We start from the raw sequence: 18,065 nt of genomic DNA on the forward strand, positions 1-18,065 counted from the left end.
TAACCCTTTCACGGCAAACGCTTCACCGCTCCTGCTCTCTCCCCGTGTCACGTTTGCACGCGCCATGAGTAACGGATTAACCTGTCTTTGGTTTATCTAAATGACCAAATGATAAGGTGTAAGTGATAACCAACGGCAGGATATGTCCTTATTAAATCTGATAGGGATTTTAAGAAGCCAGGAAATGTGATGAAGTTCGCAAACCGACTTAGATTAAACAGGTCTGACTGCTCAATTTGGCAGTGACTCTGCGTGCAGGTGCAGGCGCACAGGCCGCTCTGGCGTACCAGGCTGCGAACGTGCTGACCAGAAAATCGGGCAGTGTTAAGTGAACATTACATCCTATTAACCCGCTGCCTTACTTATAAAACACACGCGGGCTTGTTTCAGCAGTGCGTGCCCCTCCCGCCCACGCAAGCGCAGTGGGATGTGTGTGCGCGGCACGGGGCAGGGGAGGAGGGACCGTGCAGGGCTCAGAGCAATGCAGACGGCGAGAGGAGCGCAGCGAGCCGACGACGTGCGTGAGGATGCGCCCAGGAGCAGGAGCCGGGACGGGCTGTCTCACCTTCCACATCTTGTCTGCTTCTCTGACCCGTGCACACTTGCATTAGCAATGAGGTCCCACTCAGAAACACAGACACGTGCCAGGCTCACCGCTCTGTCGCCGCCCGCCTTTCCTGCGCTCCTGTCTGCGCAAGCACTGGGGACACAGAGTGTTAGGACACGCACCACCACTGGGGGCAGAGTGTTAGGACACGCACCACCACTGGGGGCAGAGTGTTAGGAACCGCGCACCACCACTGGGGGCGTAGAGTGTTAGGACACGCACCACCACTGGGGGCACAGAGTGTTAGGAACCACGCACCACCGCTGGGGGCACAGAGTGTCAGGAACTGCGCACCACCACTAGGGGCAGAGTGTTAGGAACCGCGCACCACCACTAGGGGCAGAGTGTTAGGAACCGCGCACCACCGCTGGGGGCAGAGTGTTAGGACACGCACCACCGCTGGGGGCAGAGTGTTAGGAACCGCGCACCACCGCTGGGGGCGTAGAGTGTTAGGACACGCACCACCACTGGGGGCACAGAGTGTTAGGAACTGCGCACCACCGCTGGGGGCAGAGTGTTAGGACACGCACCACCGCTGGGGGCACAGAGTGTTAGGACACGCACCACCACTGGGGGCACAGAGTGTTAGGACACGCACCACCGCTGGGGGCAGAGTGTTAGGACACGCACCACCACTGGGGGCAGAGTGTTAGGACACGCACCACCACTGGGGGCAGAGTGTTAGGACACGCACCACCACTGGGGGCAGAGTGTTAGGACACGCACCACCGCTGGGGGCAGAGTGTTAGGACACGCACCACCGCTGGGGGCAGAGTGTTAGGACACGCACCACCGCTGGGGGCAGAGTGTTAGGAACCGCGCACCACCACGACAGTGGAGCCTGCTACGTGGGCACCGCGCACATCTACACATACACGTGCACGCACAGTTCTCATGGAAAGACACGTTGGTCCTGCGGCGCTAGGGTCGGCTTTCTCCCTTCTCAGCAGCTCCTGGCGAACCCCGCCAGCGGCCATCATGACGACAAGGATGAGGGAGAGCGAGGGCCGGAGGGGCTCGCAGCGAGGGCGCACCTCGGCTCCCGCGTCCCCTTCCGCCGGCACCAAGTCACCGGAGCAGGCCGCTCCGGGGTCCGCGGCCAGCGCGTGGGCTGTGATGTGAGGGAACCCTCCCTCGCAGGTCACAGACGCCCCAGCCTGCGCTCCGTCTGTAAACGTCCGGTGGGCGACTATGATGTGCCGGTTAGTCCGGCGCTGCGGCAGGATGAAAAAGGAAAAATTACTTTTGGCAATTTCTACCCACTGCTACACGACGCAACGTGGAAATAAAAACGTGTAAGCAAGTTAGAAGCCAAGCGAATTACAGCTCCTCTCCGAGCGCCCCTTGATGGGCCTGCGTCCGACGCCCGGGGGACCCCCGCGCAGGGCAGGGCGTCCACGCTTCTTGCTAATCCTGAGACGCAGCGTGGAATGTGCAGCCACACAGGAATCCTCGACAGCACGCTCCCTCTGCCTGGCACTCGTTTCTTCTTCGCTAATAAGCTCCTTGGCAAGAAAGGAATTTTCCAGCAACTAAGACCTGGGTCCTGGCCGTAAAACTCCCTCCTTAGCATTTCTTTTCTCGGGAAGGACCAATGCACTTTTGTGTTCTTTTCTCTTTACGCTTTGGACACGAAACCGCTTGTTCTGACTACACACACACACACCCTATTTGGAAGAGGGCTGAAAGGAGGTGCTGCACATTTTCAAAGTGGGTCAGGCGTTTGCTCTGCTGTTAAACCACCGCGGGAACGCCTGTGTCCCGTATCTGCTGTTGAACCACCCCGGGAACGCCTGTGCCCCGTATCTGCTGTTGAACCACCGCGGGAACGCCTGTGCCCCGTATCTGCTGTTGAACCACCCCGGGAACGCCTGTGTCCCATATCTGCTGTTGAACCACCGCGGGAACGCCTGTGTCCCGTATCTGCTGTTAAACCACCGTGGGAACGCCTGTGCCCCGTATCTGCTGTTGAACCGCAGCGGGAACGCCTGTGTCCCGTATCTGCTGTGGAACCGCAGCGGGAACGCCTGTGCCCCGTATCTGCTGTTGAACCACCCCGGGAACGCCTGTGTCCCATATCTGCTGTTGAACCACCGCGGGAACGCCTGTGTCCCGTATCTGCTGTTAAACCACCGTGGGAACGCCTGTGCCCCGTATCTGCTGTTGAACCGCAGCGGGAACGCCTGTGTCCCGTATCTGCTGTGGAACCACAGCGGGAACGCCTGTGTCCCATATCTGCTGTTGAACCACCCCGGGAACGCCTGTGTCCCGTATCTGCTGTTGAACCACCCCGGGAACGCCTGTGTCCCGTATCTGCTGTTGAACCGCAGCGGGAACGCCTGTGTCCCGTATCTGCTGTTGAACCACCGCGGGAACGCCTGTGTCCCGTATCTGCTGTTGAACCACCGCGGGAACGCCTGTGTCCCGTATCTGCTGTTGAACCACCGTGGGAACGCTGTGTCCCGTATCAAAGTGCGGATTCCATCCTGGCTCAGTCCCTGAACTCAGCTTCTGTCAGCATGCATCTTGGGAGGCACGAAGTGACGGCTCCGGAAGCTGGCTCCCTGCTTCTCCCAGGGGAGATGCAGATTGCGTTCCTGGCTCCCAGCTCCCCGCCCTGGCCCAGTCCCAGCTGTTATGGGACTTTTGGGGAGAGAACCAGTGGATGGGTGCTCTGTCTCTCAAATAATCAAAAATAAAGACATGAAAAAAAATTTTTGTTTGTTTAAAAGCCTTGGGCCTGCTGTTGTGGCGTAAGTGGGTTAAGCCACTGCCTGTGACACGGACATCCCATATGGGTGCCGGTTCGAGTCCTGGCTGCGCCACTTCTGATCCAGCTCCCTGCTAATACACCTGGGAGAGAGCAGCAGATGACCCAAGCAGCTGGGCCCTGTCCCCCCGTGGGAGACCGGGTGGCGCTCAGGCTGTGGGCCCAGGTTGCTGACAAATCTAGGGGTGAGCCAGCAGACAGCACACTCTCTTCTGTCTTTCCCTCTCTCTGTAACTCAAATAACTGTTTTCTGGTCTTAAAAGACCATCTTTGGCTCATTCTTTTTATCTTCTTCAAAGGCAGAGACAGATGGAGAGAGAGATCTTCATCACTCGGTCACTCCCCAAGTGCCCGCAGTAGCCAGGGCTGGGCCAGGCCAACACCAGGAGCCAGGCACTCCGTCTGGCTCACCACCACGCAGGCGCCAGAAACCCAAGCACTCGAGTCGTCCGTCAGCCGACTCGCGAGGGTGCACACTGGCTGGAGCCAGAGTAGCAGGGACTGGACTCAGACATTCTGAAATGGGGTGCTGGTGTCCGGATGGAGTCCTGATGGCTTTGCTCTCATCCCTAAAACACTCCCAACAAAATCCTATTGGAAAACAACACCTTCCCTGGCACCTGAAGCCTCACCCACGCCCACACAAAGCCAAGCTGTTGTTCTGGTACTTGGTTCCAAACATAAAACGACCTTAAGAACTCCAATTCTGTTGGTGCTCAAAATACCAGGTCGTACTCTCAACTTTTATACTGTAACTATAGCTTCTAGCTCTTCCTCTCCCTACTTCAAATACATTATAGTGAGGACATTCCAGTCTAGAAACACGTCTGGTGTGTCACTCTCATGAACTAATGTCTGGCAAGGCGTGTGTATCTACAGTTTTATTCCAGCGATACTGTCGGAGCTTTACAACCGAAGCCTTCAGAAGTAACGCTGGGAAAGAATACTAGTATATTTTGATTTTTCTTTCCTTTATCTTCCTGACAAACTCAGTCCATGCTATGGTTTCTAGTGACTGGTCAGCTGCAACTCCCAAACGCAGATCAAGCCACTGCCACCGCTACGATTCTACAGCAGGTCAAGTGCAAGCGTTCTTTTCTCCAGCTATGAGTTTTAAAGTTTAAATGCTATCAACACGACTTTGATTCATGATAGCATTGCTCATGTTAGGCTGCAAATGCAAGCTCACACACATTTTACAGAAATATAAGAAAACGGGTTGTCATACATATTTGGAAACTCAAACGATTAAGTAATGGGTTATAACTCTACTGGAGAAATACTGCGACAAAATGGCCCCTCTCCAGTCACTGCACAGGACCAAGGTGAGGCTACAGCAGTGCACGCGGGGGCCGCCCCGCATCTCCCCAGCTCCGGGCAGCGATGTCACGGGGGAGTACCGGACACCACCAGAACTGGCAAAGCCAGAGGTGTGCCCGCCAGTGTGAAGACTGAACATCCCTGAAAACGTCACGGCGACAGGCGCAGTTCCCCCAAGACACAATCCAGCTATCACAGACCCGCACGGGGCACGTCTCCTGTGAAAACCTAACTTCCCGAGAAGAGAAGAGACAGCCATTTCTCGTGGGAAAGGCAGCCAGACCCTCACGGTGCAGGAATACCCAAGTGAGTTACCCTCGGAGAGTTCTTGTGATGCAGTTATACATTCCTCAGATGAGCGGCTCACAACTTGATTTTCTGAATATTTATTTATTTGAAAGGCAGAATTACAGAGAGATCTTCCACTCACTGGTTCACCCACCAAATGGCCACAAGAGCTAGGACTGGGGCAGGCCCAAGCCAGGAGCCCGGAGCTTCTTCTGGGTCTCCCATGTGGGTGCAGGAAACCAAGCACTTGGGCCATCTTCTACTGCTTTCCCAGGTGCACTAGTAGGGAGCTGGATTGGAAGTGGAGCAGCAGGGACTTGAACCGGCGCCCACATGGGATGCTGGTACTGCAGGCCAAGGCTTTAACCCAGTGAGCCACAGTGCCAGCCGAACGATTTAGATTTTTACTCAAAAAAAAAAAAAAAAGGGGGGGTGGGGTGGGGTTATCCTATTTTAACTCAATTCATGTTTCTGAAGGAAAATAGCTAGACTTCAAACAGAATCTACAGATTTTATTTTTGTCAAAAATGTCTATGCGATTGAATAACAGGTTAATTAAAATATTTATAAAATCTGAAATAAACAAGCTTATTAGTTAAACTCATTGATGCACTAAATGAGGCAAAGAAAAATACATGTAACTGCGTAAGAACAAACACTGAGCGGCGCAGTGTCAGCAGTGAGCTGTCGAGTGGACCCAGGCTCTGGCGCGAGAAGCACCCTGCGCAGACACGTGTCAGGCCTCCAGCTTCACCGAGTCCAGGACTAGCCGGGCTTCCTTATATTCCTCCGCTTCTTCCAAGTCTTTTTCACTTTCCTGAAGTGAAACACAGTAAACATTTAGTTCATTCTTCAGATTTCAGCACGTTACTCAACTGCTACAAACCGGGGAGCTAAATAAACTGCACCGTCAGCAGCAGGGATGCCAGGCCTCCCAGCTGCCCCGCAGGCTTCCTCCAGCTGCCCCGCATCAGCCCACGTCAGACAAAGCTGCAGCTCGCGTCCTCCCACGGACGGGGCTGCTGCTGTGCGGGGCCAAGTGCCGATCCACCAGCGTGCGCACACGTGACGGAGCCCGACGCCACGCTGGGTGGGAAGCAACACACCTCTGACTTTCTGGAACTGAAATACCGAGTTTTCCTGACACACTCGTGTACAGGAAGCTGACTGATGCACTGTTCTAACAGGTAAGTGAATAAAAACATTTAAACTATTACGCATGGGAAGGTTTGTTTGGTTTTTAGTGAAGCTATGGTCAGGTCTAAAAGAGGGAGAGACACTGTTACTGGAGCAGAGAGAAGTGGGTATGCATTCAGCATGGAAATTCAAAGCAAAAAGACTGTTTAACTCGAACAATGAACTAGAATCCTCAAACTCTGCATCACACTTAAATACGCCTTTGTTCTCTGTCGACAGATACAAGCTCTCGGAGGACAGAGCTACTGTTCAACACGCCCTCCCGCACAAACACACTGTCCACAGACGGCACTTACTCCGAGCAATGTTACTGCCTCTAGGCGTCTAGCTTCCGTTTCACGAGAGAACAAAAGCGTTGAAACGATCAGAAAACACACACGGTGCTTCCTGTCTTGGGCAGGAGCATCCCAACAAAGAAATTATTAGATATCTGATAATTATTAATCATTACTAATGATTAATCAATCTGGATGCTCTGTCCAAACCACAGCCTCTTTTTTGGCTGTTAGAGCTACTGTGGGGCCGCTGCCAGCTCAGCATCGGGCTCCCCCGCCGCCGGCCCAGGCCTGGGTCCCCCCGCCAGACTCCCCAGGCAGAGCGGGACTGAGCGGCCGGCCCCCAGGGGAAGCCTGACCTGACTGACGGACAGGGCCACGCGGGAGTGAGCAACAGGTGGAAGGGCTCGCTCCCCTGCCACGTGGCCCTTCAAATAAATCAATCACTATTTCAGAAGAGTTACTCTGACTTTAAAAGTTTTTTACAGGCAAATACGGAGTTCTGTGTCAAACTACTGTAAAACATGCACACTGTTCTGTGTTCACAGATTCAGCCCTAATCCGAGGGAAAACAAAGGTCACTCCTTCCAGGAACCCTGTGCTCAGAGTGGAAGCCCACATCACTTCCTGTTACAACCGGAACGGCCGGGTCCCTCCCGTCCCACAGCAGCTCAGGAAGCAGCGACGGATCCGCCGAGCAGCGGCGCCCCGCTCCGCACGCGCTGCGCCTTCCCCTCCGCTGGGACGACGCCCGGCCCTTCCGAGAATCATTACAACGTACTGAGCACAGCCCAGCAAGGCCGCGAACAGAGCCACCCAGTTCCGTTCAATATGGGGTCTTTTTCCTCTCTCAAGCTTGAATATAAAAGAATCCCAGATGTTTTAACAAGAGAAAAACTCACCTGAAACACTGGATCTTTAAAAAACTTAAAATAACCAATTTACCCTTAATATATCAAGAAAAATCTTTAGGTACGCAAACCAAATCATTCCATACAATACAATATTGGTATCACGAACCCTAATGCAAATATATTTCAACAACTAAGTTCAAATATATTAACACGCTAGGGAACAGTACTATTCCTGGAGGCATAACTCCAAAGACCATGTAAATGCCATTATTTTTAAATATGCTGGTATGCAGGGCAAGAGAATTAAAAATGCCATTAACTAGTTCTCAGTGCCCGGTATCTGAAGTTCTGGTCTTCCAGACCAGGCTGAAGGGAATTTCCAGCGGCGGACTGAGAGTCCTCACTTACCAGGATCTGCTGCAGGTCGGTGCAGGCGGCTTCCAGCCTGCGCTGGCAGTCCGGGATCATCATGCGGGACTCCTGCAGGATCTCCGCCTGCAACGAGAGCGCTGTGAGACGCGCGGGCACGCAGCACGGTGTGCGCCGGCTCCCAGCTCCAAGACAGCTGGGGCTCGGGCACCGGGAAGCAGGGTGCTCGCAGCCAGCGGTTCACTGTTTAATCTGTGTCCATTAGAAGTTAGAGACTGTACTATAATACCGTAAAATCCACAAAGTACGAGTTTTGGACCTTCTGTACTAACGACTATTATTATTTTTTTATTAATCACCTTCTTACGGTAAATGCAAATTAACTGGAACAGCTTTTCACACAGCACTTATTTAAAAGGCCATTTAAAACAAACCATTCCCCTGCTGTCACAAAGCACCTTTATCCAAAATGGGATCAGCTGGTTACACAAATATCTCCTGCATCTTTCGAGTAATAAAGAAAAACAGTGTTCAGATAATGTCACATGGAGATAATTACTGCATGAAGAAAGTTATTGAGTTATTGATCACACTGCGTGCACACTGCAGGAGGGTCTCAGGGAAACACAGAGGCAAAGGAAAATGAGAAGCGAAGACCAGCAGGTTCATATTTCTGACGCTTATCATGCATAAAAAGTCATTACTTATCCTGTGCTTCATTTTAGGAGAGAAATTATTCTCCCCATGCAGTTGGAGCCAAATTACCCGAGCGGCAGCCCTCTGAACATGAATGTGCCCACCTCTCCCCCAGACAGACACTGCACGATGCTGACTCCGGAGGACGCTCTCGGGTCTAAACCCTGCCTTCCAGGGCTGCACTCGAACACAGCGCACCACCAAAGGAAGGCAAAACTGAATCAGTAACTGGAAGTACAGTCAATCAAAGAGTAAATAAGTTCTATCAGATGCTGGATCTCAAATAAGACTTTTCCTTAAGGTGCTAGAAAGCTTTAGCTCCTTCCATCGCTTTCAGAAAAACACACAGAGACCACCTAAACATTTATTAAAGAAATAATGTTTGGTCCCATATCTTCAGGGAAATGGGTACAGAATCTGAAATTTTACTAAGAAGATTTAATACAGGGGCTGGCGCTGTGGCACAGCGGGTTAACACCCTGGCCTGAAGTGCAGCATTACATATGGGCGCCAGTTCAAGTCCCAGCTGCTCCACATCTGATCCAGCTCTCTGCTGTGGCCTGGGAAAGCAGTAAAAGATGGACCAAGTCCTTGGGCCCCTGCACCCGTGTGGGAGACCAGGAAGAAGCTCCTGGCTCCTGGCTTCGGATCAGCACAGCTCTGGCCGTTGTGGCCAACTGGGGAGTGAACCAGCGGATGAAAGACCTCTCTCTCTCTCTCTCTCTGCCTCTCCTCTCTCTGTGTAACTCTTTCAAATAAATAAATAAATTTTTTTAAAAGAAGATTTAATATAAAAAAATGGAAAGATAGACTTTCAGGGTGATATTTTATTTTAGTAAAAAATTTAACATATCTGAGTTCCTTCTTCCTTCCTCCAATAGTTTTGTCACAGCTCATACTGTAAATAAAAACCATAACTATAACACACAAGCATAACGTCCCTCTATATCTGTTTTCTCAGATAGAAGTCTCTGCTGAACTTACAGCTTTTTTACTAATAACCCACAGGTGGAAAATTCCAGAGGATCACGACTTGATTTCCGGGCTAATCATACTATGCCTAGACATTTAATCATAGCCATTAAATTGTTTTTGCATATCTGGTGAGCTTGACTACATGAAAAATCACTGACAAGAATATTTCATACTTCCTCTTCTATGGAATTTCCTGTAGAATAGCTTACAAGAATTAAACAAGACGAAAAGAATTCAAAGAATTAGGTCAAACACACGGTAAGGCAGAATACACTTTTTTTTTTTTTTTGGACAGGCAGAGTGGACAGTGAGAGAGAGAGACAGAGAGAAAGGTCTTCCTTTGCCGTTGGTTCACCCTCCAATGGCCACCGCGCTGCGGCCGGCGCACCGTGCTGATCCGATGGCAGGAGCCAGGTGCTTATCCTGGTCTCCCATGGGGTGCAGGGCCCAAGCACTTGGGCCATCCTCCACTGCACTCCCTGGCCACAGCAGAGAGCTGGCCTGGAAGAGGGGCAACCAGGACAGAATCCGGTGCCCCGACCGGGACTAGAACCCGGTGTGCCGGCGCCGCAAGGTGGAGGATTAGCCTAGTGAACTGCGGCGCCGGCAGAATGCACATTTATAAAATTCTTTGAGAGCTTTAGTGTGTCACTAAAATCAACCTTAAACAACGCTGCCTAAAATAACTTCCAGTCATTATTATTCTATTTATTATGACAACAAGAATCCTCAATTAGTCGACAAAACAGGACATGGACTTAAGCAAGGCCAAAGCTCAGTCTCCCATACACCACAATTCATTCTGTCCATATCTCTGTATTTGAAAAAAAAAAACAAAACAAAACTGTGTCTTTAACTAAATGTATATACATCTCGTCATTATTCTCTTAACAAGAGTGTAACAGTTATTTAAGCAGAAGAAAATACTAAGTATTATACGGACTCTAGAGATAATTTAAAATATATATAAAGAGATGCATAGATAATATGCAAATACGACACATTTCATATAAGAGACTTAAGCATCTGCAGATCTGGCTTCTGTGTGGACTCCTCACAGGGTGACGGGACCCTCGGCTGCAGGACTACAGGAACAGGAACACAAAGGTGAGACGCTCTCTGTCTGCCAGCTCAGTGTAGGAACAAACAAGCGACCAGGAACACACAACAGGGCCTCAGGAAGGCCGCGGAAAGCCAAAGGGACACACAGTGGCTGCGTTTGGAATCCATAAATCACACCTCAACCTTGGCCAGAGGTCACACAATCTACCTTGGAACAATGAATTACGACTGTTAGAAGTAATTTTAAAAGGCAGTGCATGAGGTGAGAGCATACAGTAAGACACGACCACAACCACCCCCCAAATCTCTGAAGTTAGCTAAATGAGTATCATCTTTCCTAGTGTTTCCCTTGGGAGGTGAGCACTGAACAAAGGGTGCCTGCTTAAAATACCTGAACGATCTTTTTCCTGACGTTGACTATAGACCTGCAGTTAGCTCAGGGTCTTAGTACAAACCGGGAGTTAGGGAGACTCTCGGGAATGCACTCCAGGCTGTCTGGCTGTGTAAAAACAAGTTGTGAAGGGGCCAGTGCTGTGGCGTAGTGCGTCAAACTACCACCTGTCATCCCAGCATCCCGTATGGGCACCAGTTCAAGCCCCGGCTGCTCCACTTCCCACCCAGCTCTCTGCTGTGGCCTGGGAAAGCTGTAGTAGATGGCCCACGTCCTTGGGCCCCTGCACTCATACGGGAGACCTAGAAGAAGCTCCTGGCTTCTGAGTTTGGATGGGCCTAGCTCTGGCTGTTGTGGCCATCTGCGGAGTGAACCAGAGGATGGAAGACCTTTCTCTCTGTCTCTCCCTCTATCTGTAAGTCTACCTCTCAAATAAATTAAAAAAAAAAAAAGTTATGACTTTCTTTGGTAGTTACTCAGGTAAAATGGAAATTGGAGAAGGCTTAGCAAGGTACAGGTTATAACAACAAATCAAGTGCCGAACCTAAACTCTGGTCAACTTCAGTTACAGTCAAAGTTACAAAACTGCAAGGAAACACCCCAAGTGGGAAACCTTACTGATCTATTTTTCAGAGAGAAGAGCTCTATGAAATAGTCCGGCCACGTCAAGTTCTCTGGCTGCTGCTCGGCCGGGATAAAGTGTGTAGTTTCTCGATGATGGAGACCATTCTCTAGGAGCCGGCTGTATCTACAGCTATAAAAATCTATGAGGAGATTACAAAAGGCCAAGGGAAAATAATGTAAAATTTAAAAATAAAAACTTCTCACCGTAAGTCCCATCCAGTTTCACGCACCTCTGTGAGTGATGACAGCAGCCATTTAGTTCATCCCTAAAATAAGGAGCTTGCAGTGTCACGAAGCCTGTTTAGCATCACTAGTTAGAAAGAGCGCCCTTTCAAGACTTTGAAGGTCAGGCCGCAGGGCGGACGCCTGACGACGGCCCACTGAAAGTCCGGCGCGAGAGGCCCTGTGTGGCGACAGGGGCAGGCAGAGCCCGCGGCGGCGGAGGCGCCTCCGCCTCGCTCCGGGGCTTCCTGCGCTGCCGCAGAGGGCGAGCACGCCCACGGCGCCCTCCCATCCCCTCCTCCTCCCGCGGCTCGGCGGTGGCCGTGCTCGTCTTCAGGACGGCAACCTCCCTCGCCCACAGTCTCCGCCGCCGACCTGGGCACAGCCGTCTTCCCAGCAACGCACACAAAGTCTGCTCTCCCTTAACTGCTTACGCAGAACCGGGGACGTGAACCAAGGGAGACGTCCGTGCGGGTGGCTACCGTTTGTGCTGCTAACCGTGGGTCCTCTTACACAAGATTAACTTTCCCTCCCAGGCTCATGTGGGTGGCCTGCTGCTGGTCTTCATTTTAACAAGGCCTCCCCGTCCCTCTTTCAACAAGTCTCGCATTTGCAAACTTGTGACAGCTCTGGGGACCCATCCCTGTGAACGTTCTGTAAAGCGTCCGTGATTTCACCACTCCTCCACACCAGCCTCCTCACATTCAGCAACAATCGTGTTAGCCCAATAGAGGCTCTTTTCAAACAGCCGTCTCATTGTTCTTAGCGCCTCAAACTAGATTTTTTTTTTTTTTTGACAGGCAGAGTGGACAGTGAGAGAGAGACAGAGAGAAAGGTCTTCCTTTGCCGTTGGTTCACCCTCCAATGGCCGCTGCGGCCGGCGCACCGCGCTGATCCGATGGCAGGAGCCAGGTGCTTCTCCTGGTCTCCCATGGGGTGCAGGGCCCAAGCACCTGGGCCATCCTCCACTGCACTCCTGGGCCACAGCAGAGAGCTGGACTGGAAGAGGAGCAACCGGGACAGAATCCGGCGCCCCGACAGGGACTAGAACCCGGTGTGCCGGCGCCACAAGGCAGAGGATTAGCCTAGTGAGCCGCGGCGCCGGCCTGATGGTAAAATGCTAATGCACTCACACATCAGGAAATCTAGCTGCCTGTGCTTTGTGGTTACTGGTAAAAGTCTACGACTACATGAAGAACCTCAGAAGTCAGAAACAATTGAGCTCCTTAAGTGCTCTTGTTTCTCGGCCCTCTGGCCAAGATCGAGTTCAGGGTCCTTAAATTCCAACACACCAATACACACTTCAAATATGGACAGCATAAATGCACTAGTTAAAGGACACAGATTCAGACTGAAACAAAGTCACTGCATGCTGTCTCTGTGACCCTCACTTCAAACAATGAAACAGAAAGTAAAAGGGTAGAAAAAGTTATATAACTATTAATTTTAAAAAAGTAGCAGTATCTGTATTAGTATTGCATAATCTTCAGAACGAAGACATGATTAAGGACAAAGAAAGATGCTACAGTGTCATAAAATGATCAATAAACAAAAAAATCCATGAAACAAAAACCGATAGACCTGAAAGGAGAAATTGACAAACCCACATATTTGGTCAGAGACATCAGTAACCCACTCAGCAACTGATGTGAGTACCACACAAAAATCGGCAAAGACGTGCAAGAAATAAACAGCCCCATCTGCCAAAAACTGCAACCGACCAATACAGAAAGAGCATTCGGCTTCAGGAGACAGCAGACAGCGTCCTGTCTAATCCAGACCACCACAGCTCTCCACAAGACACTCACTGCAGGAAACACATCTTGGATCGAGAACAACCACACAGAAACAAACCCCTAATACATTTTGAAAACTAAAATCACAATGAGTGCACTGACTCTACAATAGTACAACTAGATACCAACAACAGAAAGACGGAAGGAAAAATATTGCCAAGAAATTAACAACGTACTTAGTCTCACAAAGAAAGCCTCAAAAGGAACACACAGATGCACAAGTGGAAGTAAACGTGCAACGTGTCCAATTTTGTGGTCACAGTTGAAGCAGTGCCACAAGGAAGATTTACAGCATCAAAATGCTTAAATTACGAAAGAAGAAAGGTCTCAAATTAATAATCTAAGTTCTTACTTCAACAGCCTAAGGAAAAACAGAAACAAAATAAACCCAAAACAAGTAGAAGGAAGAAAAATATAACAGCAGATATCAAGGATGTTAAAAACAGGAAGACAATGAAACAAAAAGCTATTTTGATGAGAAGAAAAAAAAATGATAGGGGCTGGCACCGTGGCACAGTGGATTAAGCCAACGGGAGTGCCAGTCTGAGTCTTCTTGTTCCACTTCCGATCCAGCTCCTTGCTATGTGCCTGGGAAAGCAGTGGGCGATGGACCAAGGACTCAGGCCCCTGCCGTCCATGTGGAAGACCCAGATGGAGTTTCTGGTTTCTGGCTTCAGCCTGGCCCGGCTGCCACTGTTGTACCATGTGTGAAGGGAACGAGCAGATGGATGATCTCTGTCTCTCCTCTCTTTCACTCTGCCTTTCAAACAAACAAATCAATCTTTTTTAAAAAATGATACACTTCTAGCAAGACAAGGATAAAGTGAAAAGATACAAATCATCAAAAGTAGTACCAAAATACAGAATATCACCACAGATCCCTTAAAAAGAGAACAGAGAAACTAGGAGGAATGTCCTGTGTTCACAATGCTTACGAAGAGTTTGGAAACAATTCCTCAAAAGCTTTGACACTCAACCAACAACCCACATACTCCTACAAGTGTCCACGCAAAGAAAGTTTCAATTAACTATTCTACCCACCGTTCAAAGATCACAAATTTCACACAATGCTTTCCAAGAAATGAAAGAGGAGGGGACGCTTCCCAACTCCACTATAAGAGCAGGAGCACCTGGCACACAACCAGATAAACAACGTGTGAGAGGGACAGGCACTTGGTGCAGCTGCTAAGATGTCACTTGGGGGGCCGGCACTGGTGTAGTGTGTAAAGTCATCACCTGTAGTGCCGGCATCCCATATGGGCACTGGTTCTGGTCCCAGCTGCTCCACTTCTGATCCAGCTCTCTGCTATGGCCTGGGGAAGCAGTGGAAGATGGCCCAAGTCTTTGGCCCCCTGAACCCATGTGGGAGACCTGGAAGAAGCTCCTGGCTTCAGATTGGCCCAGCCATTGCAGCCATTTCAACCAGGGGATGAAAGACCTCTCTCACTCTCACTCTCTCTCTTCCTCTTTCCCTCTCTGTAACTCTGCCTTTCAAATAAATAAATCTTAAAAAAAAAAAAAAAAAAAAAAAGATATCGCTTGAGGGTAGGCGCTTGGCCTGGTGGCTAAGTTGTCGATTGAGATGCCCACATCCCACATCAGGAGTGCTTGGTTCGATCCCTGGCTCCTCCCCACGGATCCAGATTCCTGCTGCATACCCGTGGAAGGGCAGCAGGTGAGGCTGCAGTGTCTGGGGGTTGTCACCCACACACGAGACCCAGATGGGGTTCTGGGTTCCTGGTTTTGGCCTGGCCCAGTACTGGCTATTGTAGGCTTTTGGGGAGTGAGCTACTGGATGGAAGATCCCTCTCCCACTGTCTGTCTCTCTCTCTGCTTTTGAAATAAAATCAAACTAAAAACCAAAAATCTTAAAATGGAAGACCAATATCTCTCAGAAACTTACATGGAGAAACTTAACAAAATTTAGCAAATGTATTCCAGCTATCTATCAAATGTATTCCAGCTATCTATCAAAAAGAATTACACACCACAATCAAGTGGATTTACTGTGCTAGGCAAGTTTGGTTCCATACTTGAAGTCCAGCGTAGTTCTTGGTATTAACCTAGCAAGGAGGCCGGCGCCGCGGCTCACTAGGATAATCCTCCGCCTAGCGGCGCCGGCACACCAGGTTCTAGTCCCGGTCGGGGTGCCAGATTCTGTCCCGGTTGCCCCTCTTCCAGGCCAGCCCTCTGCTGTGGCCTGGGAGTGCAGTGGAGGATGGCCCAAGTGCTTGGGCCCTGCACCCCATGGGAGACCAGGAGAAGCACCTGGCTCCTGGCTCCTGCCATCGGATCAGCGCGCCGGCCACGCCGGCCATTGGAGGGTGAACCAACGGCAAAAGGAAGACCTTTCTCTCTGTCTCTCTCTCTCACTGTCCACTCTGCCTGTCAAAAAAAAAAAAAAAAAAAAAAAAAAAAAAAAAAAAAACCCTAGCAAGGAAGCTAATTTGATCTTACCATGTGACATAGAGAAAACATCTGGCAACTCCAACAGCCATTCCCGACAGCACTCAACCAGGAGCAGAGGGGAACCTGCTCACCTGGATGGACTGCAGCCACAGGAATGGACAGCTAACACGACACGTAACGGTGAAAGACTGAATACGACTGCGAACAAGGCACAGCAGCCTATTCTCAATGCTCTCAACACAATGAATTCTAGTCAGCATAAGGAAAGAAAAAATGAAAGCTACACACAGACTGAGAAAGAAGAAATCAAAGTGGCCCTTGATGGAAATGAAATGGTTGTCCATACAGAAAAGAAGAAGGAATCTACCAAAAAACACCTCCTAAAACAGGTGAGTTCAGCAAGCCCCCAGGTCACACGTAAGAAAATCAACTTACTTCTACATCTAACAACAACACTGTATGTGGAAACCAAAACCAAAAGCAATACCATTCATAATTTTGTGAAGAAAATAAAACACTTAAGTATACATCTTTAACATGTACAGGATCTTCCTTTTATGAAACGTTAGAAAATGTCTAGAACTTCAAGGTTAGCAAAGGGGTTTTTAGATCTGAGACCAAAAGTATGATACATAAAAGAGAAGGGCTGGGAGCCGGCGCTGTGGTGTAGCAAGTAAAGCCACCACCTCCCATACCGGCATCCCACATGGGTTCCGGTTCGAGTCCCCGCTGCTCCACTTGCCATCCAGGTCTCTGCTATGGCCTGGGAAAGCAGCAGAGGATGACCCAAGTCCTTGGGCCCCTGTGCCTGTGTGGGAGACCTGGAAGAAGCTCCTGGCTCCTGGCTTCAGATCGGCCCAGCTCCGGCAGTTGCAGCCATTTGGGGAGTGAACCAGCAGATGGAAGACCACCCTCCCCCCCCAATAACTCTGCCATTCAAATAAATAGGATTCCCCTGTGGTTTGTGGCAACCAACTTCGGTAAGAAAGTGGAACAGGGCTGCCCAGCGGGACTGCAGAATCAGCTCTCCGTGAAGACCCAACACCAGACAGTGGAGTGCCAAGTAACCATGACACACACATGAGCAGGCGCTCTGCAGAAATCCCTGAGATACACTTTGTCTTTCCAAATGGACAGTGTGATGGTGAGTGTACAAGAACACCCTCTGGGGTCTCCGAGAGAAATGGAATGGCATTCACACCACTCCTAACGGGATTACTACCAAGGGGGCTGGAGAGACGACGAGATGAACTGGTCAGGAGCAGCCCATGAAGGACCGGCCTTAGCTATCCCCAGTTGGGCACAAAGGGCACTGGGAATGTCCACACACACCGGGTGGGAGGTGAAGGGGAGGCTGCTCCTACCCGAGGACCAGGTGGAGTGGTGGCTCACATTTCACAGCTGCTGAAGGCCCAAGACTAAAGCCCCACCTGCATATGCTCCTGCGGAAGTTTAAATGTGGTCATTGAAGCCTTCTGTTGTAAGGAAAGGAATCAAATCTGTGATCAGGGGAGGGGAGGGGAGGGGAGGGAGAAGTCTGGAACAGACTGAGACAGAAGAGGCATGTGCGCACGCAGGGCCAGTAGGGAAGAATGGGGAAAGTCAGAACACAACGCATGCAGGGAGAAGCAGCGCAGGATGGCATTGCTCGGCACAGACGTCAATCAGGGGAGTGCAGAGAACCCCCAGAACACAGCAGCCGCTCCCCGCTCGGCACAGACGTCAATCAGGGGAGTGCAGAGAACCCCCGGAACACAGCAGCCGCTCCCGCACTCTCTTCTGAAGCACAGCACACGTGCAGAAACCATGACCACACGCAAGGCTCGGCAGCAGGGGCAGAGCGGTGCACGGCCGCAGGATGGCTGAGCCAGCCACGCTCTCAGGAGACAGGGACGCTGCAGCAGCTCGCGCAGTTTTCTGAATGTGAACCGTGAGCGCTGTGACAACAGAGAAAACTGCGGCGCGAGGAGTGTGGAAAGGACTTCTAAACATTCCCCCCCCTCTACCCCTGCTTACGTGGTCACTGACACAACCACTATGTACCCAGCATTTTAAAATAAAACTAAAAACACAGGATTCAATAGGTAAGTGTTACCTATTAAGTAGTGATTTTACTGAAGACAGTAAAAATATAAAGGCATCAAAGCAGGTTCTGTGATAACCCACGCCACTATTTGTATTACTTTATTTAACAAGGGAACACATTTTAC

The 18,065-nt window shown here is 50.4% G+C and overlaps 1 protein-coding gene across 2 annotated transcripts in view; it reads right to left on the reverse strand.

The window, feature by feature from the left end:
- Positions 1–5,067: 5,067 nt before the first annotated feature.
- TBCA (tubulin folding cofactor A) overlaps positions 5,068–18,065 on the reverse strand; it is a 68,619-nt gene continuing 55,621 nt past the window's right edge. Inside the window, exons 3-4 of one of the 2 annotated variants that reach the window (XM_051837600.2) lie at positions 7,720–7,806; positions 5,068–5,802 (exon numbers count right to left, since the gene is read on the reverse strand). In XM_051837600.2, coding sequence (XP_051693560.1) covers positions 5,722–5,802; positions 7,720–7,806 — 168 coding nt within the window. In that variant the 3' untranslated portion in view covers positions 5,068–5,721. Of the gene's footprint in view, positions 5,803–7,611; positions 7,807–18,065 lie in introns of those variants that run through there. The other variant, XM_051837599.2, reaches the window with a different exon arrangement.

This window comes from Oryctolagus cuniculus, chromosome 14 (assembly GCF_964237555.1).
Source record: "Oryctolagus cuniculus chromosome 14, mOryCun1.1, whole genome shotgun sequence".
Taxonomy (NCBI): domain Eukaryota; kingdom Metazoa; phylum Chordata; class Mammalia; order Lagomorpha; family Leporidae; genus Oryctolagus; species Oryctolagus cuniculus.